This window comes from Balaenoptera borealis (assembly GCF_965194805.1).
Source record: "Balaenoptera borealis genome assembly, chromosome: 5".
Taxonomy (NCBI): domain Eukaryota; kingdom Metazoa; phylum Chordata; class Mammalia; order Artiodactyla; family Balaenopteridae; genus Balaenoptera; species Balaenoptera borealis.
Window position 1 is genome coordinate 70646673 of NC_138862.1, and position 19228 is coordinate 70665900.

Here is a 19228-nt window from a genome sequence, read left to right on the forward strand (position 1 = left end):
CCAAATGTCTGAACAATCTTTGAGTGGGCTCACCTCTGACCTCTATAAAATAGGCACGAGAAGAAATTAGGAGCCATTGTTCATTCTATGAAAAATCACCTCCTGAAGGAGAGACCACAAACCAAGACAAAGACTGTTTTCAGAGCTCACAAACAAAGATTCTGCATTTTGTGGTAAAATTATCAGCAAAGGGGCACAGTGAAGCTAAGTATCAGAGGATAAAGAACCAGAGGTCGGCTTCTGATCATCATGACTCATCACTCACATTCCACAAAGTTGGTCCCAGAATTTACTTGAATTTAACATAAACAAAATTTCCACTATCTGGATGACCAACAAACCCAGGCCGCATCACGTGCAGTTTCTAAGCTCTATATCCATCATTCACGAATGGAACTTAAAATACTGTCCTATGTACTCTTTACAGAACTGAGTCCCCCAACAAGACCTCCCATCACTAGGGTGTGAAAGCATGGGGTTATCTTTGATGGCTTCAGCCTCTACTTTTAGGCCATCACATCACCAAGCTGTATCGATTTTATCAAGTCTTTACCAATCCCTTCCTCTCCATCCCTGAGGCCAGTAGGCCACATGTTAGCACCTGGTATCTGGATTTCTGTGTCTGCCTGGGTGGTCCCCTGGACTCCAGGTTCCTTCTGCCCCATCTCTCACCCCAGACATCTTACACCCACGTGCCAAGTGAACCCTGCCCAAATTCACTTTAATCATGTCACTGCCTGTTCAAAAACCTCCAGTGACTTTTCCCACCACACTGAATCAAAACTGCTTGGTTTTCAAAGTCCTCAGTAATTGTGCCTAACCCCACCCACATGACTGTCCTACCTGCTGCTCCTCTCCTCTGTGCGTGACTTATGTCTGCTCCGAGGGAGGCTGCTGGCCTTGCCACCCACGAAGGGGCCACACTTCTCTTCCTTCCTCTGTATCTTTGCTCATATGGTCCAGGCATCCCACTCCTCAGCCACCCTTCCCACCTCGCTCAGATATACAGGCTTAGGCCAAATCTCAGCTCTGAAACCTGTTAACTGTTTGACCTACACACGTTGGATTGATTAATTTCTCTAGCTTCAGTTTCCGAATTCCTAAAATGAGAGCAATGGGACCTCACCACTTGCTGTGAGAATTGAGAGACATGTTGGTATAGCGTAGGTACCCAGTTGGTGCTAGCTTTCTTTGTCTTCCCTTCCTCAATCAAATCTTGCTCATCCAGCCCCAGCCCCTTCTTGAAATCCTTTGCTGAAAATGGCAAACCACAGAGCTGTGCGGACCGCAGCGAGAACAGCCATCTGAGCTACATTAACACAAACACGCAGCCAAGCAGCCCACCAGACCCGGTACCTAGGAGACTGCAGCGTGTGGCAGGAGCGCTGATGTTGTGTGGATTCAGTCTGGCCATGGAATGTAGATTCCATGGCACTGGTCAGGCCACTCAGCAAAACTGCACCCTCACCTGGTCTAGGCTTACAACTCAATTAACCACAGTGAGCCACAGGTGGAGCCCAAGGCACAGGTCTGGTTCACCCCGGCCCAGGACCCTTGGCCGAGCACTGCGGCTCAGGATGGGGGAAGGCAGAGACCAGCAGACATTAGGTTTTCCAGGACTGGACATACATGCATGACATGAGTGTCATCAGCATAAACTCACCTAAGGTGCTGCTCTGGGAAGTCAGAGCGGCTGCTCTCTCAGGCCCAACAGGGGAAATGGTGAAATCTGTCCTCCTTGAAGAGTCACTTCTTCCTGTAGCTGCTGTTTCAGTTTGTGGAGTGAAGTTTTCTGGAGCATCTGAAGAAGCGTGGCTCTTCCTGGGGGTCGGAACCATCACATCCTCTTTGGAGACCACTGTTGAAAAGTCCACTTGATTCTGATCAAAGGTAATATTTTCTGTGTGGAGTTGTTCAGTGTTGCTTTCTAGCCAGTGGTTTTTTACAGCAGCTGAAACAATAGGAAAATGGATCAGTGAGGACTTGTTGGGTTCTGAAAAGAGAAGTAAACCTTCAGAAAAGGTATATGAGCAGATATATCAGTGGAGAAGTGGATTCAAGGAGAATGATCTCACCTTTCTTCTTTCCAACAGTAATTATTCTTACAATCCAGGGGAAGAAATTATGAAGCAACAATACTATATAGGGTTAAGTTTTATAATAAGTGGAATAAGTGATGAAAATGGATAGAAAGAGACCAATTTGAAGTTATTGCTGATCACATGGGTCCTTGAAAAAACCCGTTTTTATTTTCCCATTTGGGAATGATATTTTTCTTTCTGCTTAGGACCGTGGGCTGTTGAGAAAGCTCTGCAGGGATGAATGAAGTCACTTCTATCTATACGAGTCAGGCAAAAATGGCCAACCATCGGACCAGTAAAGGCTGCAGGCAGAACCTACAGTTCAACTCAAAATATCATACGCACATGCACGCGCACACACACACACAATCCCAAAGGAGCAAGTTATCTTCTAGATCAGCCCTGTCCAAGAGATGTATAAAGTAAGCCACAAATGCAAGCCACGTAGGTAACTTTAAATTCTGTAGTAGCCACATTTTTAAAAGTAAAAAGAAACGGGTGAAATTAACTTTAATAAATATTTTATTTACTCCAACATATTCAAAATGGTACTTCAATATGTAATTGATATAAAAATTACTGAGATATTTTGCATTCTTTTTTTTGGTATTAAACCTTTAAAATCCAGAGAGTATTTTGCTGGCCACACTTCAAGAGCACGCTAGCCACATGTGGCTAGTGGCTGCTATATGGACAGTGCAATTCTAGAGCAATGGTTCTCAACACCGTCCCCAAGCTGGTCCACTCCAACCCGAAGCAGTGGCTCACTTACTGGAGTTGGAGGGGTGGTGATTATAAATTCTTCTGTAAAGAGATTCTGACAAACTTTCCTAAGGGAATCATTTCCTCCACAAGCCCCTTGAGAATTACTGTTTTCATGCTTCCTATTCTGTTTCCTGTAAGTGATAATTAACAGAAGCTTCCTAAGGAGGAGGGAGCTTCCTAGGCATCTGGGCTCCTCTGGGGCCCAGGCCCAGACAGGCAAGGTCCACAGTCAGCTAGAAATGGGATGTGGACGGGTGTTTCTGGGGCAGCCACCAAGTCCACAAGTTCAACTTGGGACTCTGGGGTTATGGACAGCAGTGAGTGACCCACACAGCATGTAACCTTTGTTCTTCCTCTCTGAGCTGCAAAGGCAAGCTGGCCTCCAAAGAGGAAGGGAAAGGATTTGAGGATGCCTTCCCTACCCTCTTGGTCAACTTGGCACAATGAGAGAAGTTATTCTCAAAAGAAGCCTGAAAAAAAGTGATTGTGGGGAGGCAGAAGGGACTTAAAACCCATGCTCCAAAACTGGTAAGCCATGAGCAAAGGGAAGGAAATGGATTTAGTTCTATTACAGCCTCAAGATGAGTGTGAGACTTGGCCAATGGTGAGTGTGGCTGGGCCTCTGGAAGCAGCCACGTCCCCTTCTTCAGGGAACAAAGGATGGATATCCCAAGATCCAGTCAGCTCAAGGAATTCCAGTCTTCAAAAGGAAAAGAATGGCCACATGAAGACAGGACATGGTTAGCACTGAACCATGCTGTCTCCCTGGAGGGTTGACTAAAAATGGAAGGCAGGAAAAATGCACTCTATAAACAAAACTAAAAGGTAGACAATAGTCCTGCAGTATCCTGAATAACCCTGCCACTAACAACAACTAAAAATGCTGAATAAAATGTTTTTTTTAAAAAAAATACTTCTAAATGCATTGCTGAGTTGGCACACAAATCTTGTGAGGTCAAAAATGAACTGAGAGTTGGAATTCAGAGAGTTGAGCTAACTCTGAAGCTGGCAGCTGCCCTGGGGCACCTGCTCAATATTTGTGACCTTGAACTTCTGTTCTGATGGCCACAGGGATGCAGGAGATAAGAGACAAAATTCTTAAGGAGGGAGTCTGAGAGGAAACTCCTATATGAAGTTAGGACCAGGGCTATACCTTGGATGTAAGGCAAATAGAAACAAACCTGCCCTGCAGAAGAGGACAGCAAGGAAATCTGGAAAAAATAACTCTCACTCAAGAATTTATAACCATAAAGCTAGCCCTCATACAGGGGTGCAGCACATAGTCACAATACCTGTGTGGTCTAAACCTCAAGCCAAGGGTGTGTTTAAAAGTGGTCCTATAGAGATTACCATACTAAGTGAAGTAAATCAGACAGAGAAAGATAAATATCATATGATATCACTCATATGTGGAATCTAATTTTTTTTTTTGGCCATGCCTCACAGCATGTGGGATCTTAGTTCCCCGACCAGGGATTGAACCTGCCTCTGTTGCATTGGAAGTGCAGAGTCTTAACCAATGGACCACCAGGGAAGTCCTGGAATCTAATTTTTTAAAAATAATACAAATGTACTTATTTACAAGACAAACAGTCTTACAGATATCAAAAACAAACTTATGGTTGTCAAAGGGGAAATGTAGGGGGGAGGGATAAATCAGGAGCTTGGGATGAACATACACACACTACTATATATAAGATAGATAACCAACAAGGACAACTGTATACCACAGGGAACTCAACTCAATATTCTGTGATAACCTATAAGAGAAAAGAATCTAAAAAAGAATGAATATATGTATATGTATAACTGAATCACTTTGCTGTACACCTGAAACTAACAACACTGTAAATCAACTATACACCAATAAAATTAAAATTTTTTAAAAAGTAGTCCTGAACCTTGTGAATACACTAAAAACAAGTGAATTATATACAGGCATACTTCATTTTATTGTGCCTCACAGATACTGCATTTTTTACAAATTCAAAGTTTGTGGTAACCCTGTATCAAGCAAGTCTATTGGTACCAACAGCATTATTTTTAACTAAGATACGTACATTGTATCTTTTAGACGTCATGCTATTGCACACTTAACATACTACAGTATGGTTTAAACATAACTTTTATATGCACTAGGAAACCAAAAATTTCGTGTGACTTGCTTTATTGTGATATTCGCTTTATTGCAGCCGCCTGGAATTGAACCCACAATATCTCTGAGGTATGCCTGTACTTTAAAAGGCTGAATTTTATGGTATATAAATTATATCTCAAACCACACACACACACACGCATATTCTGTTACTGGGGAGGAAAAGTGGTCCTGATATACAGCGCCTCTGGGTACTTGGCAGAAACAAATGTGAATTCTCTCTAGATGAACATACCTTCAATCCAATTTTATTATTTACTGATAAAATCCTAAGGAATAAGAGATCACAGTAAAAAAAAAAATAATCACAAAATAAACAAGAAAAAGGCATCTGTAGGCAAAAGTCAGCAAACTAGACAAGCAAAGACTTTAACTACTAGAATTATCAGACGAAGAATGTAAGTATATAAAACTCCATGAAAAGAAATAAGAAGAAATTGATAATGAGAGAAAAAGAGACTATACATAATGGCCAAAAAATTTGAAAGAAATCTGAATGGAAACTCTAGAATTGAAAAAATAATAATAATTAAAATTAGGAAACTTAACAGCAGATTAGATACAGCTGAAAAGAGAATTAAGAATTACAAGACAGGGCTTCCCTGGTGGCGCAGTGGTTGGGAATCCACCTGCCAATGCAGGGGACACGGGTTCGAGCCCTGGTCTGGGAGGATCCCATGTGCCGCAGAGCAGCTGGGCCCGTGAGCCACAGCTGCTGAGCCTGCACGTCTGGAGCCTGTGCTCCGCAACGGGAGAGGCCGCAGCGGTGATGGGCCCGCACACCGCGATGAAGAGTGGCCCCTGCTCGCCGCAGCTGGAGAAAGCCCTCGCACACAGACAAAGACCCAACACAGCCATAAATAAATAAATAAATAAATTTATTTAAAAAAAAAAAAAGAATTACAAGACAGATGACAAGAGAATGCTGAGATGATATGAAAATACAGAAACTATGAAAAAGAGGTGAAGAGACAAGGAAGATAGAGTGAGAAAGCCCAACATATATCTAATTGGAGTTCTAGGAGGAGAAATGAGAAAAAGGAGAAATGGCTATATTCAAAAAGGTAATGGCGGACTTCCCTGGTGTTGCAGTGGCTAAGAATCTGCCTGCCAATACAGGGGACATGGGTTCAAGCCCTGGTCCAGGAAGATCCCACATGCCGCAGAGCAACTAAGCCCGTACACCACAACTACTGAGCCTGCACTCTAGACCCCGTGAGCCACAACTACTGAAGCCTGCAAGCCACAACTACTGGGCCCACGTACCACAACTACTGAAGCCCACGTGCCTAGAGCCCATGCTCCACAACAAGAGAAGCCACCACAATGAGAAGGCCGAGCACCGCAACGAAGAGTAGCCCCCGAGCACCGCAACTAAAGTCCACGCACAGCAATGAAGACCCAACACAGCCAAAAATAAATTAAATTAAATTAAAAAAAAAGAAAACAAGACAGAGCAAATCCTGGATAACAATAGCACATAAGTTGGGAGGGGATGATAGAATCATGTTGTACAGGAGAAGGTAACTTTAAGCTGTGTCAAAAATGTACTTTAAAGTTCCTCAAGCTGATCCTAAAGAATAAAAGTGGTAGGGCTTCCCTGGTGGCGCAGTGGTTGAGAATCTGCCTGCCAATGCAGGGGACACGGGTTCGAGCCCTGGTCTGGGAAGATCCCACATGCCGCGGAGCAACTAGGCCCGTGAGCCACAACTACTGAGCCTGCGCGTCTGGAGCCTGTGCTCCGCAACAAGAGAGGCCGCGATAGTGAGAGACCCGCGCACCGCGATGAAGAGTGGCCCCCGCTTGCCGCAACTGGAGAAAGCCCTCCCACAGAAACGAAGACCCAATACAGTCATAAATAAATAAATAAATAAATAAAATTAAAAAAAAAAAAAAGAATAAAAGTGGTAGAGCTTGGAATGATATAAAATTTCCATTGAGAGAAATCAATGAACATTACCTAAAACCAAAATCAAAAATAAATAAATAAGTAAACAGTAACATAAGCATGTTATTTAGAGATATGGACATAATTCCTAAAAGAATCAGTTGAAAGGGCTGAAAGTGGGAAGCAGAAAATGATAATGGTAGGAGTGGTCAGGGTTTTTATAATAGCCTTATAAAACATATTTGATCTTTAAACCATGCATAAGTTTGATAAAAATAAAAATTAAATTTTACAAGACAAGCCCCTGATATCACTGGCCTGATATTCCAAAAGAACAGTATCCCACTGCCCCCTGTTTAGCTCTGGATGTGCCTCTACTCCTTTGATTGCATATGAACTGTTCCTCAGAAAAGGGATTAACAAACCATGCGGGCTGGGGCAGGCAGCACCCCAGGCCACACTCTCTGCCGTTCAAGGTCTTGTTTGATTGTGAACATCAAGTGCTTTACACCATTCCAGGCTGTATCTCAGGAAGAACAATGAGTCAAACGCTAAAATATTTACTTAAGTCCAAGGACGAGTCCTTGCAGAAGCCCTGAGTTGTTTAGGGCTCCTGTGGTTGAATTTTGTCTGTGGTGTGGCTTCCTATTCAGCGCAGGTGTAAACCCTGAGGGGGAGAGCAATTCAGAGTAAAGCGCACAGGACTGGACAGGGACCTACCACGTGCAGGGGAAGGTATCGGGGAACCTGCTCTTCCTCTTTGTGGAGAAGAGAAATTGGCCCTCGAGAGAGGAGAAGGTATGCCTCAGGCTGTGGAGCCTGGGCCAGCCGGGCAGTGAGGAGAAGAGGCTGTGTGCCACCAGACACTCAGGGGCAGCCTTGGGGGCAGGAAGGGGCATCCCGAGGCTCAGGGGAGGCTGGCACTCGTCACCTCATCCATCCCTCTCCCCAGAGGGTCAGAGGCGATTGCTCAAGCCCCACTCACATCCCGTGGCAACTGAGCCACACCGACCAGCCTCATACTGGAGTTTACATGTCCCAATTTCCCAGGTGTCTTTTGAGCTGGAAATACCATCCTTCCCTCTGCACTCAGCCCCCTGTGTCAGGCCATCACTTTCCCTCGTACCATGAATGGAGATTAAATTAACGAGAGTTTTACTGCTTTGCCTGTTTTGTTTTTTTTTTCCAAGTTGACAACTTCCACTTCTGTAATGTCTTAATGTTCCAAAACATCTGTTTGTGAACCAGCAACATCAGGGATGCTAGCACGGCCCAGGAGGATTTCCTAATTAGCAGCTGCTACAGAGTCAACTCCTCGCCACCCACCCCATGATTTGGGGTTTTTCAGCTTGCATTGTTCCTGAGCAGTGTAGTGGGTGTTTGCGGGGAGTGTGCCGTCATCCAAAGAGGCAATTTCTTCCCGGCGGCCCGGCCGCCCCCATGCTGTACCATCTACCGCTGCGGTGGCCCCATGTCAAATGCCGCCAGCTACACTCTTGCTTCTGGGGCACAGTGTTGAAGCAAGCACAAGCGCTTTATTTTCGTTTCCCTCCATTGAGATTCAGATCTCACTACCCAGTGCTAAGCGTTTTCACCTGTGTTATCTCATTTGATGCACGTGACAGTTGGTCAAGTAGGTGTCGTGGCACATGGAGAGACTGAGGGGCAGAAAGATTGATTGTTCAAGGTCACAGGCTCAACAGCAGAGAAAAAGAATCTGAATCCAGGTCCCCTTCCATCACACCCCCACTTATTCGGTGACACGGGGCCTCCAAGGCACTAACCAATGAGCAGGGCCAAAGAAAGTCTCACCAGGCTCCAAACTTCAGCCTTAAAACCAACTGCCCTCCCTGTTTCTAAGAGGAACGAGATGGTGCCTATCACGTGGGCTTTGGAATCGGACAGACTTGGCTTGACAGCAGCTGCATGTTATCTGCTGGAAGACTGATCAAGAGGACTTCTAAATTAGCTTCTAACTCAGAGATGAATTTCACGGGTAATGAAAAGAATGATAACAAAGAAGTAGTGCCTGGATGGAGAATGAATTTACGGGAGAAGAAAAGTCTGTTTTCAAAATACGAAGTTTGGGGTGATGTTATAACTTCCAGGTGGAAATGTCTGACAGGCAGTTAAGATGTGGGCTATTGATCAGGAGGAAGGACAAAGAGGTGGCAGATGAAGGGGAAAGTAGGGGTCAAGGACTGAATTGAGGGGAAAACTTGAATTGGGCGGGAGGACAAGAGCCAGTGAAAGACACACGGATGACGGGGGAAGGATAGGATGACATTAAAAGTAGGAGTCAGGAAGGCTGTGCATTCAGAGATACAGCAGAGAGGGGCCACGCACACCAGGCCTGCAAAAAGTCCGGAGATGAGTCAACCAAAGTCCCCAGGACTTTCCCGAGTGTTGCTTGGAAGATGGAAGATGAAGGTCAGATGGCTAGGGGTTAAGGTTCACGAGGGAGAGGTTCTGGAAGGTCAGTAAGACACTGACCCCTAGCTGTGGAATTCCCCATTCCTGTCCCCCCACCCCTTGGAGCTTTCCTGGGATCCTCAACTTGCGAAACACTCTTCAGAGTGCTGTGGAGCTGGGTGCCTTGAATCTGCACGGTTGTATCTTAGAACTATGATCGCAGGTTTCTTTGTAATTTTAAAAGATTTTCCTAAAATTCAATTGCTCACACAGAGAGGGAAGAAAAGAGACTTTAAAAAGAAAGAGAGACTGTAACCCCCCCCCCCTTTCTTTTTAATCCCTTTGGTGTGACGGATGTGGAAACCACAAGAGGAGGAAGGTACTGTTCACAGGAGCTTTAAGGGAGAAGGAAAGTAGGCTCCTCTTCTCAGAGGGGAACTGAAGAAATCCCACACGTTCACAATCTGCAAAGCACTTTTTACAGGATAATTTTGGGGGGGGGGGCTAAGTTATCCTGTTAGATCCTGACATTCTGAGTGGCAGGCAGGCTAGGAATTCTTGCCCCATTTTATAGAAGAAAAAACTGAGTGAGGCTCAGTACTGAGGTCACTTGCCCAGAATAACCCAGAAAATAAGTGGCAGAGCAGAGACTAGAGGCCAGCTCTTTCATTCCAGTGCCCTTCCTAATTAACACACCCACATGGACACCAGTATGGACCAAGAGAGAAGCTCAGCCAGCTCTTCCCAAGCTAACGTATGGTGTGTGTGGCCTGCTTCGCTAGCTAGCACCCACAGGGCTTTGCATCATTCATTCTGGGCAGAGCTGGGAAATCGGCTGGGTGGTCTGTGGTGCCCCCATCCCTCTCCAGAGGCGACCTCTGTCCTTAGGGACCCCAGCAACCAACTACTCTGACCCTCACATGACAGGACTGGGGCCCAAAGGGGTAGTAACAGTTCCAAATCCACAATGTGGTCAGTGAGTGGCATTTATAAATTTTTTTAAATGTTCACTTTCACACTCATTAGGATAGCTATTATCAAAAAAATGAAAAATAAGTAGTGTTAGCAAGGATGTGGAGAAATTGGAACCTTAGTGCTTTGCTGGTGGGAATATAAAATGATGCAGTTACTGTGGAAAACATTTTGGTGGTTCCTCAAAAACTGAGACATAAAATTACCAGATGTCCCGGCAATTCCACTGCTAGGCATATATACAAAAGAACTGACAGCAGGGAATCAGATACTTGTATACCCATGTTCATAGCAGCATTATTCACAATAGCCAAAAGGTGGAAGCAACCCAAGTGCCCGTCAACGGGTAGGTGGATAAACAAAATGTGGTATATGCATACAATGGAATATTATTCAGCCTTACAAGGGAAGGAAATTCCGACACATGTTACAACATGGGTGAACCTTGAAAACATTATGGTAAGTGAAGTGAGCCAAACGCAAAAGGAAAAATATTACATAATTCCACTTATCTGAGGTACCTAGAATAGGTAAAGTCATAGAGACAGAAAGTAGAATAGAGGTTAGCAGGGGCCGGAGGGAGGGAGGAATGGGGAATTATTACTTAATGAGTTTCTATTTGGAAAATGAAAAAGTTCTGGAAATGGGTGGTGGTGATGCTTGTATAACATTGTGAATGTAATCAATGCCAGTGAACTGTACACTTAAAGTAGTAAAAATGGTAAATGTTACGTTACATATATTTTACCGCAATAAAAAATACATTTACTGAGCATCAACCACACACAAGACATGGTGGAATCTGCTCCAAGGAGCTTCCTGCTTCCAAGAGAGCTGAACCATGGAAATAAATCCCTATGATGCTGCTGGAGCGAAGGAAGTGGCCCAGCAAGGCAGAGGGGGCGCCCGGGGAGTCGGGAAGGCGCAGCGCTAAGACCAGAATCCTATCCTCCCTCCCCCAGCTGCCGCCCCCTCCTCCAAACATCCCCGGCCTTCTATAGCAGAGCCCTCACGGCCTCACTGTCTGCACCCCAGGAATCCTCCAAATGAGGGGGATTTCAGGCCAGATGGCCAGCGGCAGGATATTTTGGGGCAGGCAGGAACCTTGGGCGCTTGGGGGGAGGGTGGCTGCAATCTCACCAGAAAGGCAGCCGCCTACTCAGCTCGGCCACTCTGGGCAGTGTTTTGAAACGCTGCTGCGGATGTAATGATTCTGGGTGGAGGACATTTAGGAGCCAAATGAGTTTGTGTGAACAAAAGACTCAGCTCTCGATCTGGACTGTCCAGGGCTCTCGGGGAGTTTCGTTTCCTTCCTTGTTCTTACCCTGAGAGGAGCGGCCCCAAGAAAAAACATACACATTGAGAAGTGTTTGGACTTAAACTCCGATGATGTGATTTTTAAAAAGATTCCCCTGGAACAGCCCCTCGTAGTGAAAAGCATGAAGTTTACAAGGCACATTATCCTCCCCTCCCCGTGAGAGAGTCAGCTTTTGTCCAGATGACCATCCTCCAGGACAAAGGCTGAGCCGTGACCCAGAGTCGGCTGACCTGGAGCCCCTGGGTCTGGGGGTCAGGCTTCCAGAAAGGGAATCAGCCCTGAGGCGGCCTCAGGGGCACTAAGGAAAGAGGCTGCCTATCCAGGCAGGAATGAAAGATGAAGGACCTTGGTGTGACCTCATGCTCCTTGCTTTAAAAATAATTCTATAGGTTTAAGGGGGGAAAAAGACCTTGAGAAACAGCCCTAGGGTCAAAGGTCAGAAGATTCCCATTCAATTAAATAAGTAAACAAAAAGGCTTTCTCTGGGGGGCCTATACCTTGTGCCTCGGTTTTCTTTGCCCCTCTTACCCTCTGAAAAATAAACACCCATGGAGGGGCTGAAGAAGAGGCTCCTTAGCAGAGAGGCAGTTTTGAGAAAGAGGCCGAAGCAAGCGGCGCCAGAGGCGAAGGTTGGGGTTGGGGGGGAGCCCGGGGAGCTAGCCTCCCTGCCTCCCGCGAGGTCACCCTGACATTCGCTCACACCCAAAGAGGAAGCCTGGTGGCAGGGCTCCACCAAAGGAGGCCTGCCAGGTTAGTGAAACAATAAAGAGGCAAGGAAAACATCCTGGTTCCGAGGAGGAAGGGGGAGAGGCGTGGGAAGGGGGCAGGAAGCGCCGCTACCGGGGCGGCGGGCAAACTGAGCCAGACGCCGGTGCCTTTACACGTTCTGGGGTCCATTTACTCCACTGACTTGTGAGAAGTGGCCCAGGACTTTAAGGAAACCAGAGAAGCATCATTTGTCTGGAGAGTTTACAGCATTAGAAAATGTACACATTGGACCGATGTTGAGGCCTGGACTGGGGAAGGGGAGGAAGGTGGTCGCCAAGGTCACTGCCTCTCAAGGGACGGGGGTCGGGGGTGGGGGGTGGGGGGCTCAGCGTGGCAACGCCAGGAGCCCGCAGGGGTTTAAGTAAAATCTATTTCAGAAGATACATTGAAGGTTTACTGATAGCCTTTTAAAATTAAGATTGGGAAACATGACACTTTTAAAATTAAGATTGGGAAACATGACACTCGATTCAATCATAACCAATATTTAAAAAATCAGTTGTATGCCATAGACAGTGAAGAGAAAAGATAAAATAGAGGGAGAAGAAAGGAAGACAGGAAGGGGGCTGGAAAGAGAAATAAAACAAAAGGGAGAAATTTACAGAGGGAGGGAGAAATAAAGGTTTTTTACAAAGATGCCCACCAGAGTAGGGTCATGATTGGCTATTATTATGGCAGCCCAAATGAGGGGAGCACTTGCTCCCTGCAGGCACGCGCTCAGCATTTCACAGGAACTGTCCCAGTTAATCCTCTTGGCAATCCTGGGAGGTAGGCACCATTATTATCCCTATTTTCTGATAAGGACACTGAGGTATAGTGAGATAAGTAAATTGGCCAAGGTTGCACAGCAAATAGTAGCACTTGGTATCAACCCAGGTCTGTCTGACTCCAAAGACCAATTTAAAAAGACAGAAATAAAGAATGAAGGATAAGAAAGGAAGGAGCAAAACAAAGACAGCTTCTGAAAGAGAAAGCAGGGAAGGGCTGAGGAGGACCTCCTGGTGTGCTTCCAGGATGACCTCCAAGGGACTCCAGGGTCCACACTGCGGCTTCACAACCCTAATGGGGTAACACACCTTGACAGCCTAGGTCGCCCACTGTCCAAATGGAATTACGCGTACTTAATTCCATCTGATTAACAAGTGATGGGATTTAGGAGGTGGAAGGAAGAAAGGGAGGAAGTGAGGATGGGAGGAAAGAAGGGAGGGAAGAGTCCACACTTATTACCTGTGAGTGAGAAAAGGCAATGAGACAAAGATGATGGAGGTTTTGAATGTGCAATGGAGAGATTAACAGGACCATTATCAGGCAAAGGGTGGTCAGGTCTAGGGGAGGAAAGGGCGACATGTCTGCGTTTATAACCGCTATCTGTGCTGTTGAAAGTGAAGCAGGATAAACGAATGTGTCAACGTCTGACTGGTGGCTGAAGGCTTGGAACTGGGTTTCTGCAGAGAAGAAAGAGGAGGATCTCCCCCTCAGAGAAAATAGGTGAAGCCCTGCTGTCTTCCCTCCATGCCTTCCTTCCTGCAGTCCTCCTACCTAGAGTGCCCTGCTTCCTTCCCCTTGGCCTTCTGGCAAAATGTGACTCATTTCTCACACCCAGCTCAGAGGCCACCACCTCCAGGAAGCCTTCCCAGAGACAACTCTCTCCCTCAACACCACTGTTTTACCTTGTTATACAATTATAACTTATATGATCCCATTTCTGTGTCCCTTATGAGAGACTGTGGCTCACAGGAGATGCTCAATAAATGTTCACTTCACTGAGTTGGAGGGACAAGGCCAAGGGCAGAGCTGTGAGGAACATCCCATTTGGTGGGAGCGGCAGAGATGGGAAGGAGCTATTTAGCCAGTGCCAGCTGAGAGGACAAAGAGAAGGAGGCTTGAAAAAGGCCACTGAGATTTTCTAGAATGTTCTCCCACTTTCTTCTCACCTCCTGCATCTACCTTCTCCATAGAGCCCCACCTCACTTAGAGTAATGACACCGCCCGATGTGTTCCAGGGAAGCATTCGTGACTAACCCATACACAGCACATTGTTTACAAAGCTCGTCCATGTGGATTGATTCATGTCACCCCTACAACAACACTGTGAGGTGGACACAACTGGTATTATCCTCTCCGTTTTACAGATATGGAAGTTGGCTCAGAGATGAAACTGCTTGCCCAAGGTCACCGTCAGTTCATTGTATTATAACTCATTACTTGCTATGTCTACATTTAAACATGTTTTCACAGTCACAATTATATCTGCTTCTCCTCAAAAGCCTTGTTAAGGAAGCAGAATAGACATTATCATCTTCATTTTTAACATAAGGAAAGGAAGACCCAGAGATGTTAGGCAACTGCCCAGTGCCACATACCTAGAAAGCAAAGGGGTTAAGAGCAGAAGTCCTCTGACCCCGTCAGAGCCCTTGAGCCACCACTGGCATCTGTCTTCCCAGCTCTGCCAGCGGCATTCCATTACCACAAGGCACAACTATACTATAAATAATTCCTAGCAAACCACAAGAATTCACCTACCCAGTGAGTCTGATCCCCTTCAAGGAGGTCCCATCAAGACCACACTTATTCCAACAATGCTGTCATTGCTCGAGCTGTTTTCTAAGAATCTCTAATTTTCAATAGAGCCTGCAGAATATTATTCTCTTGAGTTTCCTGGATAACGACAATTTTTTCATCCTTTGATAAGGCGTTTAGATTATTTTGGACACAGACACAAATTCAAAGCCCAATCTAGTGACTGATGAAGGCAATCAAAATGAGTGAACCCATTTTGGATCCAGGAGGAGGTTTAACTGCAAAAGTTCAGCAGTGAGTCGCTTGTGCCCCACACACTGGTTCTAAAGGTAGCTCCCAACTCCTTCAAACACTTTGGAGGCGTGTCAATAACCTCCAAAGGTTCTGACCTGGAGGAGAACACTCATTGGCCATAGAGGTCCAACTATGACTGATTTTCAAAGGCTTATTTTTTTGGAGTCACATATACCTCATATTGTTTTTGTTGAATCCTAATTGCTTCACGTGTGTTAACTGGGTCTCCTCAGATGATTATAGGCAAGGGCTGTGGCACTGAGTTTTTCTGACTTCAAATCTTGCTCTTTTCTCTGAAGCTAAGGAGAGAGACAGAGTTCTAGAAGACCACAGGTGAAGTTGGCAGGGGTCCAGGGTAAGAGCAGACTAGGTAACAGAGGTCCTTGGAAGGTGGCCTTGAGCCCTTTGCATTCAGAACTTGTCTCCTGGCCAATGAGCCTGGAAGTGAAGGGTGCGTTGTCACCAATACAATCGTCAGTATTAATAGACACTGGTTTCAGGAGAGTCATTGTGGCCAGTATTTATAGAGCTCTCCTGCCCAGGCACCTCGCAATCTGCTCCACAGGGGATTACGACACTATATTCCCTGAGCAGGGGCCTATTAATAGCCCATTTGACAGATGAGAACCTGAAGGCGCAAAGAGGCTGAATAACCTACCAGGGTCCCACAGCTGGCCAGTGGCACTGTTAGGGTTTGGACTGAGGCTATCTGACCCCCCAGCCAGGACCTCCCCAGGTCTGTGACTGCAAAGCCAGGAGGGCTCTCATCCACACCCGGCGCAAGATGATCCCAGAAAGTCTCACCCATGGCATCAACGAACGTCCTGGTGGCCCCAGAGGCTACAGGAGTGACACTCATCCCCACGTTGAAGCTGCTTCCATCTCCTCCTACCACCCGGGGAAGGAAAATGGAGTGGTTTTCAATACTAGCCTAACATATGGTAATCACTAGTCACGACCTTTCCCAAAGAACAAAAATCCCACCAGATTACAACCGGTTGTCCCTCTTCCGTATCCTTGCGACTCCTTCCTCCAACACGACCGCCTCAGTTCAGAGGCCCAGGATGGCGCAGGGCCAGCTGGAGAGCTTGACCTTGGCCTCTGCCCTCTTCTCGTCACCCATCTTCCTCCCCGGTCTTCGTCTCCCAACTTATCAAAGACATGGAGCAGAAACTTGTCAAACTCATCAAATCCATCTCCTTGCCTCCAGCAGCCCAGCTCCCTCCCAGCCCAGGGAGGCGGGGTCTGCTGTTATTCAGGGTCTCCAGTGAGTTGAGAGCCTCCCCTCCAGCACTCCCAACAACTCCAGGAACTGAGAACACAGAGCCTTGCCCGCTTCCTACACCATCTGACCTGCCAGCTTTCCTCACACACTCACATGGCATGAAGTTCACGTCCCCCAAACCAAAATATAGCTCAAAAACAATGTGTGTATTTTGAACAGCCTCTGTGGCCTTGCCGGCTCCTTAAGAGATCTTATACCAGGAGCCCTCGACCACATGGCGGTGCAGGTGCTTCTGCAGTAGGACCCGGGCAGTGGTGGCCGCAGGCTGGACAGGGCCTGTGCTGGGCGCTAGGGCACAAAGAGGGGTAAAATCTACTGCTTCCTCCCAAGGAGCTGCAGGTCTAGTGGGCTCACAAGTGCACATTCAGAGCCACCGTGCGGCCCTTCCCTGTCCCTCACACAGGCTCTGAAAGCTCCCGGACCTCAAGCTAAGGAGCCTGGTGTTGAACCTCCTCACATTTTATACCAGCATCAGGGAAGTCGAGAGGTGTTCACAGGATAAAGATGGGCCCTCTCAGAAAGGGAGCTTTTAGCATGGGATGGACCATCATTTCATAAAGAAATGGAGACCCGGGGGGAAGTGATATGCCCAAAGTCACATGGTGACTAAGTGGCAGAGCCAAAACTTGACCCCGGACCTTTTGGACCAGTTTTCACCTCTAGCCACTCCAGTTGCTGGAGCACCATTTCTACCCCCAACTACAGCTCTGTCACTGTGATGGTTGTGAAACTGCTTCACCAGTTTCTAGAACCTTTCCAGGAATACCTATGTCTATGAGCTGCAGCCATCACATCATTCGTTGGATGCATCTGGATTTGTCAGATAATCTCCCAATCTAAGGGGACCTCACATCTTGCATCGCACCCTGAACAAAGAGACCAGAAGTTTCTGAGCACAAAGTGAAATTACTGACTCTGGCTGGAAATCAACCAGGGTAGATGAGGCAAAAGAGCGAGAGCCCTAAAACGAAATGGAGAGTCTTCTTTTCCCTCCTTATTTTGGACATAAGCCTATCATTTAATGAATAAAGATGGATCTTCTAAGGTCCTTTCTAATCCTGAGGATGTAGGATTTTCTGAACGTAAAGAGAATTCTCAAAGTGCTCTTATAGACCCCAACCAAAACACGAATTTTGCCCAGTACTCCACAATTTAAGGGATCAATTATTGCCAATGAAATGACTCTAATTTAGAAAGATGCAAAGTCCCTGTGGCATTCTCTTGCCCCATCCCCAATTCTGTATTCTAGTTCCTTCTAAAATACTGTATTTCCCTTCCGCCTGGTCACTTAGCCAAGGCACTGTGCTAGGCTACCTCCCTTCCCAGATGCAGGCTCCCTGGACACAGCGTGGTGGACAGCTTGCCAGCCTGCTCTGGAGGGACCCACTTCCCTCAGCAGCGTCCACCAAACGTCCTGCTTGTCAGATGCCCTGCACAGTCAGTCACCCACAGAAACATCTTCTCCTCAACTTGCTGGTGAAAGTATAATTTGGTACAATTCAAAGGGGCCATTTGGTAGTACTGCCAAGGATCTTAAAATTGTCCACATCCAGGAATTAACATGCAGCAAATAATCAGATATAAATGCAAAAATCTTTGCACAAAGATATGTAGTCACAGCATTATTTATGACAATGAAAAACTGAAAACAGTCTACACATCCAATAAAGAAATAGCTAGAAAAAAGTTACCATATAGTGGAATAATATCTATTCTGGATATTCATATAGCTATACACATGGATTGATATGTAGATAGATAAATGGATAGATAGATATAGTTAGATAACTTTATATTCCATGTAAATGAGAAATAATAACAATTGCTAATATTTTAATACACTTTTAGTAGTTGGAATATAGGTGATAATTTATTTGTTGCTTTTACTTCTCTATAACTTCCAAATGTTGTATGATAAACATATATTAACTCTTATAATGAGGAAAAAAAAACATTTAAAAAGGAAAGACAAGCATGCAGCTTGGAAGTACTGAATGCTAGCACTTTATCCTGAGCCTAAGTTAAAAATGTCACCTCATGGCCTCACTGTTGACGGACGGCAAGCCAGGCATCTCTGGCCTGAGGGTCCCTGCTCTGGCAGGGGAAACAAACGTCAGGGAGGAGGGGCCCCTGCCTGATGAGAGGGAAGCATCCTCACCCTCTGACAGCTCCTGGGCCAACAAGGGAAGCGGCAACACCATAAGCAAAAGGCGAACACTCCCGAAACGTGCATCCAAACCCTTGTCTCCAGAGATCCCGCCGCAGCAGCTCCCCAGCCACGGACCCCGACCACACCCCACCCCACAGCAAGGATGCAGGCTTCTCTGCTCCACCAGCAGCCCCTCTGCCCTCTCCCTCCCCTGGAGAAGACTGTCCAGTCCACTGTCCCACTGCACAGGGGGGTAAAGCAGGGGGAAGGTGTTGGCTTGCCGACCCTGTGTTTTGCTGATCCAGGAATGTGAGGACAGCTCTGTCACAGAGACAGTACTGCAAGCGTGCGTCCCTCTTGCCACCTCCCACTCTCACATCTGAAGCAATCATTTACTCCACAAATCCATGAGTACTCACCACGTGTCAGGCCCTCAACTAGCCCTGGCTTCCCGCCGTCTATTCTCCACATCACTCCTCTGCTTAACACCCCTCCTGGGGCCTAGAAGACAGTGTGCCCTCCTCACCGCCTTCTCCTGGTCCCACATGACCCAGTCACCGTGGCCTTCCTTCTCTCCATCCTGAAACCTGCAAGCTCGTTCCAGCCTTGGGGCATTTGCAC

At 46.5% G+C, this 19228-nt stretch overlaps 1 protein-coding gene across 5 annotated transcripts in view; it reads right to left on the minus strand.

Moving 5' to 3' along the window:
- Positions 1-19228, minus strand: part of HEG1 (heart development protein with EGF like domains 1) — an 81143-nt gene that overhangs the window by 56343 nt on the left and 5572 nt on the right. For all 5 annotated transcript variants that reach the window (XM_082392273.1, XM_082392272.1, XM_082392275.1 and 2 more), the window contains exon 2: positions 1664-1951. In XM_082392273.1, coding sequence (XP_082248399.1) covers positions 1664-1951 — 288 coding nt within the window. The remainder of the gene's footprint in view (positions 1-1663; positions 1952-19228) is intronic.